We start from the raw sequence: 12,651 nt of genomic DNA, 5'->3' as shown, positions 1-12,651 counted from the left end.
GTGGTAATCCTTCCCAACAAACCAGTAGAAAGTTCCACTGCTAAGTGCTTGAAGAACTGTGCTATCTCTTTCTTGAGAACTCCCGCCCAGGAAAACGTTTCGCTTTCTCTTCCCACTGTCACACACATGCTACAGCCTCACTTGATCATGATTGGCCACTTCCATCACATCACGCCATTTATTACAGTGCTTTGTTATTTGCGTTTCCCTTTTTCTTTTCCCATAGAAAAACGATAAATCTAAACCTTAGTCAATCTGACAGCGAGTTTCTAGCTAGAAGATCATCAAATTGACTTGCAAAAAGATCAGCGGGGGAACTGGGCAATCCACGAAACATTGAAAGCCTCAAACCCACAATTTGCAGTAAGATTTGAAAGTTTGACGCTGGACTGGCAGCTGAGGACAATGGATATATTTCGACTGAATATAGAGGGTCGCTGAGGAACGAGAAAAGATCGATAGAATACGATGATTTCTTCTTCCACTGCTTGGGCATGGACGTCTTTGGCAGGAGTTGCTGGAGTTTTCTGGCTTGCGGCGCTCGTCTACTGGAGGTCATGGCGATTCCGAAAGCTCCAGAGGCTCCCGCCCGGGAGCATGGGATGGCCGCTCATTGGCGAGCTGGTGCCATACGTGACAATTGTTCGATCCGAGACTCCATTTCGCTTCACAAGAGAAAGAGAGAGCAAGTAATTTCATCGATATTTAGCACCTTGAATTTGTTCAATCTCTCGCAATGAATTGATCAACAGGTATGGACCAGTGTTCAAGACGAGCTTGCTGACGGGCAAGACTGTCATGATCACTGATGTGGAGGGTGTCAAGTTTGTTCTCCACAACGAGGGTGTTCTCTTCGAGACGGGCTATCCCCGATCGCTCAAGGATGTCCTGGGCGAGCACGCGATGCTCTTCCAGCACGGTGACTTGCAAAAGAGAATGCACGCCATGCTAAAGAGGTTTGTGAGCTCCACGCCCCTCAAGAAGCATCTCACGCGAGAGATGGAGCTCCTTACCATGCAAGGGATGAGTACGTGGAGCAGAGGCCAAAGGATTCTTCTCCAGGACGAGATCCAAAGGGTTACTACCTGAACATTTTCTCAGAAGTTTGATCACAAATCCTTTCGTTTTTATTTCAGATCACCCACGACTTTTTGATGAAGCAATTGTTTGGATTGGAGCCCGGCAAGCTTTCCACAACCATATTGAAAGAGTTCCACACTCTCATGGCGGGGATCATTGGTATTCCTATGATGATTCCAGGAACTCCATACTTTAAAGCAATGAAGGTACTCTTATATTTTTTATATTTCAAAACTTGAATTATTTTTTCAAATCAGGCAAGAGAGAAGCTGTCCAAGATTATAATGGATATGGTAGCTACTCGAAGGGCCAAGCCAGACATAGAACACAAGGACATCCTCAACGCATTGATCGAAGAAGTGAAACAAGAAGATGGAGATATGGAGAAGATTATAATTGACAATGTTCTGGTCAACATTGCAAATGCAGAGAATGTTCCGGCAGTCGTCATTGCTTTGGCTGTGAAAAACTTATCAGAAACTCCCAAAGCACTCGAGCAAATCAGAGTAAGAAACTTCCATTCCAAGATTCTCTAGATCCTTAGCTTTCTAATGCAGGAAGAGAACCTTGCAATCAGGAAGGGGAAAGATCCAAGCGAAGGCCTTTCTTGGAATGAATACATGTCTTTAGAGTTCACCCAAGCTGTAAGTTTGCTCTTTAAATTATGTATTAATACAGAATTAACTGCAAGCTCAGGTTTTTAACGAGACACTTCGCCTTGCCAATGGAGCTCAAGGAGTAATGCGGAAAGCCCTCAAAGACGTGGAATACAGAGGTAATTCACATATATTTAAGAATCGACCAGTCTAACACTCCATTGAAATTCTTTCAAGGTTACATAATTCCCAAGGGCTGGACAGTGCTTCCTTATTTTCTCAACATCCACTTTGATGAAAATATGTTTCCAAATTCAGCCAAGTTCCACCCATGGCGCTGGCTAGAGGTAAAGATTATGATTTCTCACTAAATATGTTTTAATCTGCTACTTATCAGAAAAACATTCCACCAAGTTATGTGCTTCCTTTTGGTGGTGGATCTAGATTGTGTCCAGGCCAAGAGCTTGCTAAAGTCCAGACTGCAGTGTTTCTTCACCATTTGGTCACCCAGTTCAAGTATAATATATATTTTCTAGTTAAACATTCTATTAACAGCATAATGTATTTAACAGATGGGATGCAGAGCCAGAAAAGGTGATCAACTTTCCCATGATCAGCACTAGAAACCATGTCCCAGTTGTGCTGTATGATCTAAACTAATCAGCCATTGGGCCATATAAATGTATGAATATTGGTTTGCTTTTTTTTCTGAATTATTTTAAGAATAAAAAACTAATAAATAAAAAATAATATATTCAATAACTGATGTGAGTGCATGGAATAAAAAAATGTGCATATTAAATTAGCCAAAAAAACCCACATATGACATTATAGTTGAACCTCATATCATTCCCTCCTCTTGAAAGGATGGAAAAAAATTTAGTTCTTTAGTTGATAGGCCAGAATCTAAAAGAACATTAGGAAGAGGTATTAATGGCTCTATAGATGGTGCATGTTCCTAATCTTTTTATGTGAAACACTTTAGCCATATCACATATACAATTTCAAGAGGATCAACATGTTAAACATTTATAAATTTATAGTCCAACTTGATATAACACTTAATATGGTCTTTTTTTAAGCAAGAAGCCCTTTAGAAAAACAATATATTAAATGATAACAAGAGTTATAGTGTTGCTGTTCTCCCACTTGTATATGCCCAAGTATTTAATAAATTTCACTTGATCCAATGAAAGAATGATTTTTAAATATTAATTCTAGGAACCTAGCATTAATAATTTATGGCAACTGCAAAAGTAAATTAAACTCCATTAGTAAAATTGGACTATGACCATATAAAAATTTAAGCACCAATAGAACTCTATATCTTTGCAATATATACATACCAAAGAGATAACAAATAACTATCTCAATCCAAATACTAAAAGTACATACTTCTTAATCATTCTTTTTAAAGTCTAAACTAATTTTTCCACCAAACCACCAGATGATAATCATTTGTGAAATTGTACTATATCCCTAAACATAAAATGCCTCAGCCATAAATGTTAGACCATTATTTAAGAGAATCCACTCTGAATAAGAATGTTAAAATACCAAATATTGTTACAATGCATTGCTTGTATTGCTTTAACTCAATTAAGAAAAAAGTATCCATATATAGAATGTATAGCTAGAAAAGGTAATTAACTTTCTGATGATCAACACCAAAAAACTATATCACAATTGTGTTATATTAATCATGGTGTCTAAATAGTCTTATAGACAACCTTGTTAAGGTTATCACTTTGGAGTGCATCAATAATATCTATCACTATTGATTTTTTATTTTAAATGGATTTTTCCAAGTTTAATTTAATACAACATCTAGAAAAAATGAGAATGAATGAATAGGATTGAGAATTGGAGAGAGAAAAAACTAAACATCCTAATACTTTACTAAATACTGAATTTTGTGAATGTCTTTTCCTAGACGTTTATCTATCAAAAGAAAGCCCCTAACAATAATAAATTTAATCAAGATCAAAATATTTATTCATATATATAATTAATATTAAAAAAATATTTACAAGTTTTAATGGAAAATTATTTAGATAATAATCACTTTTGATTTCTAAAAGGGTTACTATGGTTTAGAATAATCTTTTATGATTAATATAGATTTGCCTAATTTCATATGTAACCAATTGCAAAGGAGAATATTAATCATATTTAATTTGCAAAGGAAAAGAAATGATATATCATCCTAAGGAAGGTATTTTTATGTAAAAACAATTTCAATTATTTAATTATTTTATGAAATTTATGAAATATATTTAAAAAACATTATTAAAAATTAAATTTAGTAAATTATTATTATTATTATTAGTTTATGCTTTTTCCATAAGTAAAATTAACTATTTTCTTGAAAAATAAATTATGTATAAGAATTATTTAGGAATTTTGTATTAAATGTTTTTATATCTCTTTTATTATAGTTAGAAATTAAAACTATATTTCTGTATAAGATCATCACCCTTTACCATACCATAAAATCTTTTAAATTATTGAATGTAAGTTTTGTGTTATCATAAAAAATTTAAATTTTTGTTTTAGTTTGTGCAAATAAGTTTATCAGACTTACCTTTCTAAATAAATTTATAATAAATTTGTTTAAGCTTTAAGGAATAAATTTATAATTTACAGTTGTAAAACATTACTATATAATATGAATAAACTGATTAAATATCTCAATTAAATTTAAAGAGTAAATAGTTATCTCTAAAATTCTTATTTCCAAAGATGTATGATGATAAAATATAAAACTTTCATCTTAATTATAAGTTTTTTAGTAATATAAGGAAAATATATATGTGGTGAAGTTAGATTTTTTATGGAAGTGCTTATTTGGCACCCATCAAATATTATAGTTAAGTTTAATTGAAGAAGTGTTTTAAATATTTTGAAATTTATATTTATAAATAGATACACTATTGCTAGGAGATCAAAATAAAGTACATCTCAATGTAAAACATAACAAAAGATCTTCTGATAAAGACAACAATCATGGTTCAACAACTTGAACAATTGTAGTATAAACTCAAACTTACCACCTAGGGGGAGTTTCCTTCAATACCAAAGATGTGATGCAATCTAAAGATGATTATTAGATCTAGGAGGAGTGTTAGAACAGCAAGAGAGGGTGGTAAGGTGATGAAAGCAACAGCAGGAACATGGAATATTAGTATGGAATAGCTTGTACATGCATTTGATAAGTGAAGCATTTTCTGTTTACTATTAGCTCTGGAGAGGATTTACGTCCAGATTGACAGGAGGAATTGGCTCAACGAGAGGATGAATGTGGTGAGGCTGGATTTGTTCCATGGAAACAACAGTGGTCCAAGTTTAAGATCCCAAAGAATGTACTTCAACATTAATCCCACAAGCAACTTGGAATTAATTTTGCCTAAAGCTTAGATTAAATTAAGTTATTTAAATTCTAACTATATATATGACAGTATTATGTGTAAACTTGTGGCAGTGAATGCATAGAGCTCATGTGTCCCAACTTGGTACAATAGGTCTATGTGCTTAAGGTGATTCACTATATTCAACAACAAGTACTGAGTTGATTTGCATTATGGATCTGAAAGTTATTATCTACGGGGCTGATTCTTTAATAGATAAGATTTGTCTTAGAATAAAGTTCTCTTAAAATCATGCAATGAAGCACGGAAGGAGTTTCCTTGCGGCCAATGTAAGAAGTACTTGATGGATGATCCCTTAGCAAGGGACTTTGGCAATGGTCTTGATGTTGCAGAAAATAAATCTAGTGAAGGTATGATATGTAGGCAGGTTTCTGTAGTGCATGTGTCAATGAGGATTCAAAGCAATTGCTGAAAAACTGTTGCTTATCCTATTCTTCCTGGTGGAATATACAAGTATATTCTAGGTAGACTTGGCTTTGTCAACTTTACGTTCTGTACTAGTCGTGTTTTGACTTCCCACGCTTACGTGCCGTGAACAGACAAGCCCTGAGTGTACATATACAATAAGACGTTCAGTTCATGTATAGCAATATCTCTTTGGCAATGGCTTGCAAGATCTTTTGCATTGTTCTCTTCTCAATTCTTCTCACCTCCCTGCATATGGAAGCAATCCAAGCTGCAACTTGCCTGATCGCGCAGCAAAGCTCTGTGCAATACTTCACAGCAGCTCAAATTGAGGTCGCAGCTGCAGATATTTGTAACCGGGGGTGATGTTACAAGAGATTATGCCTGCTTCAAGTCCTTCCAGGCCGGGTCCCCTCGAAAGAAAAATTCAAGCGCATTACCATGGTACCAACAGACGATACTGCTGGGTATGATAGTTTTTACATTGAAATTTTCTTAATTATGTGTTTTGTAAGATGCTTTCCACAACATTATCAGCCAATGCTTCCAGAACGAGAGGCGGAGTGGTGGTTCTTGGGACTGGGTTTCGGGAAATGTGGAGGAACATTACTACATAAGAGCTTATCTCGATTGAGTAGCAACTTATATTGTTTTCACGAGTTTAATAAAAGCAAGAATTATGACGATTTGAGACGGAAGAACATGCTCTAGTAGCGCCGCGCTTAGAATCCAGCGTCCACCGCTGCGATCAAGGCAGTGATTCGAGGAGGTGATGGAAGAAGTTCCAAAACCTATTCTTCCTTGATCGATCCTTTTATGCGAGGAAGCCCGCGATCGAGGCCACATCGCTGCTGCGTCAATTGGATCGCCCAGTCCCGGCGCTGGATCGCGGATGAAGCGCCCCGCTGCTTGGATTCCAGCGCCCACTGCATCGCCGCGATCAAGGATTGCCGGGACGCGCGCGCATTGGGCGATGGGCGGCGAATTCACGACGCAATCACGAAGAATGGCCTCGATCGCGACGCGCTGGTGGGGAATTTTCTCATCCAGATGTATGGGAGATGTGGCGCCGCCCAGGATGCTAGATCCGCGTTTGATCGCATCGCCCAGCCGACATCTTACTCGTGGAATTTGCTCCTCGCAGCATTTGCCCACAACGGGCATTTGCTGGAAGCTCAAACCATCTTTAGGGCGATGCCATGGCCGGATACTGTGTCCACGAATATCATGATCGCAGCCTATGGACAAAACGCGCGACTCGATCTAGCGCTTGAGCTGTTCTGGAAGAATCGAGAGAGGGATCTTGTCTCTTGGAATTCGATGCTCGCAGCATTTGCCAAGAACGATCGCGGAGAAGAAGCGCTCGAGCTCTTCCGGGCTATGGATCTCGAGGGCTTCCAGCCCAACAAGGTGAGCTTCGTGAGCCTTCTCCACGCGTGTTCTTCGATTAGATCCTTGAGCTTGGCGACGATCCGGATGATCCAGTGCCTGATGGCGCCGTATGGCTATGAGATCGATGTGATCCCCGCCACCGCGCTGCTAAATCTCTTTGGGCGATGCGGCGCCACCGCCGAGGCCAAGAGGATCTTCGATCGAATTCCATCGCCCAATGCGGTCTCGTGGACGACGATGCTGGTGCTGCTCTTGCGGAGTGGCGATCTCGCCAGCGCGATGGAGCTCTTCGATCGCATGCCCTGGAGAAGCGTCGTCTCCTGGAACGCGATGATCTCGGCGATGGCGGGCAGGGATCTGGCAGAGCCCAAGAAATTCTTCGATGCGATGCCCGCCTACGATAGCGTGTCTGTGAATTCGATGCTCGCGGCCTACTCCCACCATCCCGGAGAGATCGATCGAATGCGAGAGCTCTTCCACCGAATGTCGTGGCACAGGAACACGATCTCCTGGAACACGATGATCGCCGGCTACGCGCAAGCCGGGAACCTCCACGAATCGCTCGTCCTCTTCAAGACAATGCTGCTCCATGGCGAGACGGTGAATCAAATCACCTTGGTGGCCATCATCGACGCCTGCGCCGCCGCGCCTGATCTCCACGAAGGCCGGAAGCTCCACGCCCTGGCCGCCGCGGAGCTAGGGTTCTTCACCGCCATAGCCAATGTTCTCATCAAGCTCTACACCAATTGCGAGAGACTGGAATATGCCAGGGACATTTTCGAATCCCTGGCGCGCCCTGACGTGGTGTCCGTGACGGCCATGATCACCGCATACGGACGGATGGGATGTGCCCACGAGGCCAAGCGGATATTCGATGCCACGCTGGAGCACGACGTGATTACGTGGACCGCCATCGTTGGCACACTTGCCCACAATGGGCATCTTGACCAAGCCGAGAACCTGTACGGCAGGATGCCCTTATGGGACCAAATGGCCAGCAACACTATGGTAGTAGCGTACGGGCAAAGCGGTCATTTAGATCAAGCTAAACAGCTCTTTGTAAAAATGCCCAAGAGAAACGCAGTAAGCTGCAACGCTTTAATCTCTGCATTTACCGCTAATGGGCATGCGGAAGACGCTGTAAAGATGCTCCCTTTGATGGATCTCGAGGGCCAGGAACCCAACAAGATCACATTCCTCGCAATTATCGATGCCGCGGCGGTCAACGGTGCTGTCGCCGAGGCTCTGCTGGTCCACGCGGCGGCCAACGAGTCCGGGCTCCTCCAGGAGCACACGGAGCTGGGGACGTCGCTGGTCAACATGTACGGCCGGTGCGGTAGCGTTTTGACCGCCCACCGAGCGTTCAACGCCATATTGACCAAGTCGTATATCTCCTGGAACGCTCTCATCACGGCATATGCGCAGAATGGGCATGCTGAGGTGGCGGGCGATCTCACGAGAGCCATGGAACTCCACGGCTACGCCTCAAACGAGGTTACTTTCCTCTCGAATCTGTTCGCGTGTAGCCACGCGGGGATGCTCCAAGAAGCTTGGAACCTCTTCGTGTCGATGCAAAGTGACTATGGGATCACACCCCAGATGGATCACTACTGCTGCGTGGTTGATTTGCTTGGGCGATCCGGGACGATGGAGGAGGCGGGCGATTTGATCGGTAGCATGCCGATCGAGCCCAGCGTTGTGGGGTGGAAGACGCTGCTGGGAGCGAGCAGAGTTCACAGCGATGTCGAGCAAGGATTGGTGGCGAGTTGCAAGTGTGTTGATGAGAGTGATTCTTCGGTGTTTGCGTTGATGTCCAATGTGTATACAAACTGATTCCTTTCGAAACATCTATAGAAAATGAGAGATCAAAGGTCTGATTGAATGGAGCACGTACGATCACAGTTGTGATTATTTGTTGCACAGAAAGTGTCAAGCATACTCCATCTTCTTTTCTTCCTCCTGCGAGATGCGCACCAGCATGTAAGAAATCAACCTTCAACGAAAGTATTCGAAGAATCACAATGAAAGCTAGCTCAGAAAATCACGAACCCAAAGCTTTAGAAGAAACTCAAGACTCACCAAAAAAAAGAAGGAAAACCAATCCAAACCATCCCAACCATCAAAGTGAATGACAAATACAGACAGAAGAAAAAACCACTCTAATGCATGCCAACCACGAAAGGAATGACAAAGTCCAGAGCAAAGAAGGAGAAAAGAATTCCAAAGCTCTAGAACAAAGAATGTTGATACAAAGAACACAAGAACAACAAAGGTGAAAATCTCAAACAATTCCACCTTAAGAAGAATCACAGTGAAAGGTAAGCTCAGAAAATCACGAACCAAAAGCTTTAGAAGAAACGCAAGACGCGCAAAAAGAAGAAGAAGAAGAAGAAAAAAATCCATTCCAACCACGAAAACGAATGACAAACTCCAGAGCAAAGAAGAAGAAAACTTCGAAAGCTTTAGAAGAAATAAAAATCCAAAGCTCTAGAAGAAAGAAGAAGAAACCAAAACGCAAGAACAAAAAATTCCAAAGCTTTAGAACAAAGAATGTTGCTATGGAAGAACACAAGGAAGAACAAACAAAGAAGAAATAGCATACCTTCTCTTTCCATCCCTTTGGGAGTGTTGGACCAGTGGCTTTGAAATTCGATCTTCGGCCCCATCCAGCATTTTTGGCAGCATCGAGGTACGCCACGGCCCATTTTCTGCAGTTCTTGAGGTGATTGACGCCTTCGCGCTGGTAGCACGCCCTCAACCTCTCCCGCAAAATCTTTGCCCGCTCAACCCCAATCCACTTCTCCCTTACAATCCAGTCGCGCATCTCGATGAATGCGATGGGGTCGCCGTGTGGATCTGCCGGATCGAAGTTCTCCGGCGGATCCAAGTCGAATTCCACCTCGCCCTTGAAAACCATGGCGCTGCCTACACAATCGACGAAGAACCCTAAAATTTCCAGAGCTCCAAAATATTTTAGGGTTTTAGCGCGAGGCCTCGATGGCGCTCCGCCAGGCAATGCGGCTTCTGGTCCGTCGCTGCGATCGCTCGCCATTGCTCCCAGCTCGCTCCATTGCTGCGCATTTCGCTACTGCTACAGGTAAGCTGTTTATACCGCGATCGCGAGGCAATGTTCGCGTTTTCTGCTCGTCGATCGCAGGAGGCACGCGATCTAAGACTAAAGAAGACGCTGCTCCCTTGACTCGCGAGGAGAGGAAGAAGAAATACGCGAAATTCGAAGGTTTTGTGAATCTTTCTTTTGTTCTTACGAGATGTTTTTCTCTGTTCCCCGAGTGACTAACTATGATTTTGCAGAGAAGGATTTGATTATCCCGGATCCAAATCCTGCTACCGAGGCCGTGCAAGAAATGTATGACAAAATGATGCTCCAGATGTCGAAAGGAGACACTTTCTCAAAGGCTGATCTTTTCGAGCTCTTCCATGCGTGTAAAACTCGAGCCGATATCAATCTCTGCCTCAAGCTCTTGGAGCGGCTTCATAAGTTCGTAAGTTCCTCACTTTTCAGCTGAATTGTGCTTCTCTTTTATCATTTCTCTGACGGTTATTGACAATTCTGTAGTACAGAGGGCCGCGCAGCTCAAAGTTTTCCGAAACTTCAACGCAGATATATCAGAGCTTGTAGCGAAAGCATTCACCCAAATAAACGAGCCAAAGTACGGTGAGTGCGAAATATATTCTCATGTGGAGTGTATCTGACATCGTTTTTTTGCTCTATCAGCGTTACGAGTTTTCACAAGGTACAATCGATTCGGCCTGACTCCCGACATTAAGGCGTCGCACAAGTTGCTGGTATCTAGCATGTTTTTTGTTTGATACGTGGTTAACAGCGAAGTTTTCGTGTAGGAATACGCCAGCGACAAGTTTGATATTGGACTTTCGTTTGATATCCTGAGGCACATGCGTGAGAACTCACAGAGGCCAAATGCCGATTCAGCACATCTGTTTATAAAGTTTGGAACCGACTTTCTTTCTTTTCCTTCTAACGTGTGGTTCCGTCTCAGGCAAGGGATGAAAACCAAAAGGGCAGTGGTATTTCTCGACGTTGCAAGGGAGTTCCATCTCAACGACGTTCAACTCCATCCTACTACCTACGATATATGCCTCGTCTGTGCTGCAAATGCAGGTAAAATAGCTGCATTCCTAATTGTCAAAAACAAATTTTCGTCTGCAGGAAGAGCGAAAGATGTCATGGAAATTCAAAAGTATCGAGAACAATACAAGATACCTCCTTCTCCATCGAGTACCTTCTCTTTAGCAAAAGTAAGCGCCTTGTTTCGTCCTTCTGTGTGCCAACACTGTCAGCTCCGCAGGCACTTCTTCTCAAGGCCAAACCAGAAGACGCTGCGAAGCTTATACACGAAGAGTGCAAGGTAAACAATCTCAGTGCAAGTGTCAAAAAATCACCTGTTCGAAATACTTTTCTCAGGACGAGGAGGTTTTGGGAAAGTATATCAAAAGCATGGTCAGATTGTGGCCAGTAAAGCTTGCTACATGCCACACGGGCTCCAGGAAAAGTGCAAAGGTACTCAAAAGTAGACATTCGTTTTTTTCGTGTACCAACAAGATAACTTCTGGACAGAGCTCCATGCGCTTCGTGAGGGACATGCTAGTAAAGATGCTGGGCTCCCTCTCCAGCTTAGGCGTCAAAGTGGACATCGACATCGAGCAAAACTTTGGAGCGGCCAAAGGATCGGGTGACAAGTACGAGTTTTGTTTTGGCGAAGCTAAAGCCGAAGCCGCATAGAGATATCCTTCCGGTAGATCGAGAGAGAAAAAGAGAGTGAGAATTTTTTTACTTGACTTTGTTCAGTTGGTCCTCTTCTCTTCCAGACTAGCTGTGAGCTATCTCAACGAGTGCTCTGTGGAGAGACTGAGGCTTCGAAAAGAATGGCGAGTGGTCGCTGCCTTTCACTTTGAAAACGCGCTCCGGAGGATTCCCGGCCACAATGCGGTGTTGCAATGCGCTTGTCAAGGCATTGTCATCCGGGGTCTCCACGAAGAAGCGCCGTACCGTGCCGTACTTGTCTTGGGTGAGAACCAGCTTTTCAAGGACGGGAGCAAACGGTATAGGCCGCAAGGAAACCGATGCCAAAGCGACGTCCTACACACGCAGGCAATTAAGTAGAGCCAGATTTTCTTTTTGGTTCTAACATAAGAGGCTGGATGGAGAGGTACCTTTGCAGGACTGCGGTTGAAAAAGAGCTCTTTGACAGCGCTCTTGTCGAAAGCGAGCGCCGTGGGTGCGTTTGATTCCCCGTTTGCGTACGTGAAGATTTGTGCCTGGAGGAGTAGATCAGCCGGGCTCATGAGCTGCAGCAACAGACAAGAAGAGAGAAAAGGGAAGGCATCGTTCGTCGTTATAGTACTTCTTCTCGGGAAATTCGGTGTAAGCAAAAGAAAATTTCTCTGTTCTAACCTTATGTGTAGTACCTCTACTGCAAAGACATCGAAGGCTCGCTGGGAGTTTGTCGGCATGGCAGCGGCAACGAAGATGGCTTTCGAGATCTTGCTGGGATACCACTCCATCGCGTGAGAGACGCATGCTCCTCCAAAGTCATGGCCGACCAAGATCACCTATGGCAGTTACACACGAACCAAGAAGAGGAAAAGCTTGAGAACGAACAAAGCAAGAGGAGTACAGGAACCTTTTCTCCCTGTGGAAGACTGCCGAGGAAGTCCGATAGAGGCTTGGCGTACTGCGAGAGACTGTTGACGCAATTTGGATCTGTGGA

General features: G+C 42.8%; 5 protein-coding genes across 5 annotated transcripts in view; 3 read left to right on the top strand and 2 right to left on the bottom strand.

Annotated features, from left to right (window-relative positions):
- The first annotated feature begins 462 nt into the window (after positions 1-462).
- LOC9634510 (cytochrome P450 90A1) lies at positions 463-2,438 on the top strand. Its single transcript, XM_002979568.2, has 9 exons — positions 463-689; positions 753-1,077; positions 1,137-1,286; positions 1,338-1,586; positions 1,638-1,724; positions 1,777-1,855; positions 1,914-2,023; positions 2,074-2,192; positions 2,249-2,438. Exons 1-9 carry the CDS (start codon positions 469-471, stop codon positions 2,334-2,336), a joined length of 1,428 nt encoding a protein of 475 aa, XP_002979614.1. The 5' UTR covers positions 463-468; the 3' UTR covers positions 2,337-2,438.
- A 3,887-nt stretch (positions 2,439-6,325) lies between these two features.
- LOC112349660 (pentatricopeptide repeat-containing protein At4g02750-like) lies at positions 6,326-8,734 on the top strand. The gene has a single exon (XM_024684468.1). It carries the CDS (start codon positions 6,326-6,328, stop codon positions 8,732-8,734), a length of 2,409 nt encoding a protein of 802 aa, XP_024540236.1.
- An 18-nt stretch (positions 8,735-8,752) lies between these two features.
- Positions 8,753-9,865, bottom strand: LOC9635140 (NADH dehydrogenase [ubiquinone] 1 beta subcomplex subunit 10-A). The gene is made up of 2 exons (XM_002979454.2): positions 9,504-9,865; positions 8,753-8,860 (listed from the first exon to the last, which is right to left on the bottom strand). The coding sequence occupies exons 1-2, from the start codon at positions 9,816-9,818 to the stop codon at positions 8,831-8,833; spliced, it is 345 nt and encodes a 114-aa protein (XP_002979500.2). The 5' UTR covers positions 9,819-9,865; the 3' UTR covers positions 8,753-8,830.
- LOC9634509 lies at positions 9,865-11,839 on the top strand. The gene is made up of 11 exons (XM_024684451.1): positions 9,865-9,998; positions 10,059-10,139; positions 10,214-10,404; positions 10,484-10,577; positions 10,638-10,708; positions 10,763-10,869; positions 10,921-11,042; positions 11,091-11,179; positions 11,230-11,289; positions 11,346-11,441; positions 11,499-11,839. The coding sequence occupies exons 1-11, from the start codon at positions 9,899-9,901 to the stop codon at positions 11,661-11,663; spliced, it is 1,176 nt and encodes a 391-aa protein (XP_024540219.1). The 5' UTR covers positions 9,865-9,898; the 3' UTR covers positions 11,664-11,839.
- The window catches only part of LOC9634508 (putative methylesterase 11, chloroplastic), a 2,989-nt gene continuing 2,032 nt past the window's right edge, over positions 11,695-12,651 (bottom strand). The window contains exons 3-6 of the mRNA XM_002979453.2: positions 12,565-12,648; positions 12,350-12,493; positions 12,095-12,229; positions 11,695-12,020 (exon numbers count right to left, since the gene is read on the bottom strand). Of these exons, the coding sequence (XP_002979499.2) occupies positions 11,751-12,020; positions 12,095-12,229; positions 12,350-12,493; positions 12,565-12,648 (633 nt within the window). The 3' untranslated portion in view covers positions 11,695-11,750. The remainder of the gene's footprint in view (positions 12,021-12,094; positions 12,230-12,349; positions 12,494-12,564; positions 12,649-12,651) is intronic.

The sequence above is a fragment of the Selaginella moellendorffii genome, unplaced genomic scaffold, assembly GCF_000143415.4.
Source record: "Selaginella moellendorffii unplaced genomic scaffold, v1.0 SELMOscaffold_41, whole genome shotgun sequence".
Taxonomy (NCBI): Eukaryota; Viridiplantae; Streptophyta; class Lycopodiopsida; order Selaginellales; family Selaginellaceae; genus Selaginella; species Selaginella moellendorffii.
This window is presented reverse-complemented; position numbering and strand designations above follow the sequence as displayed.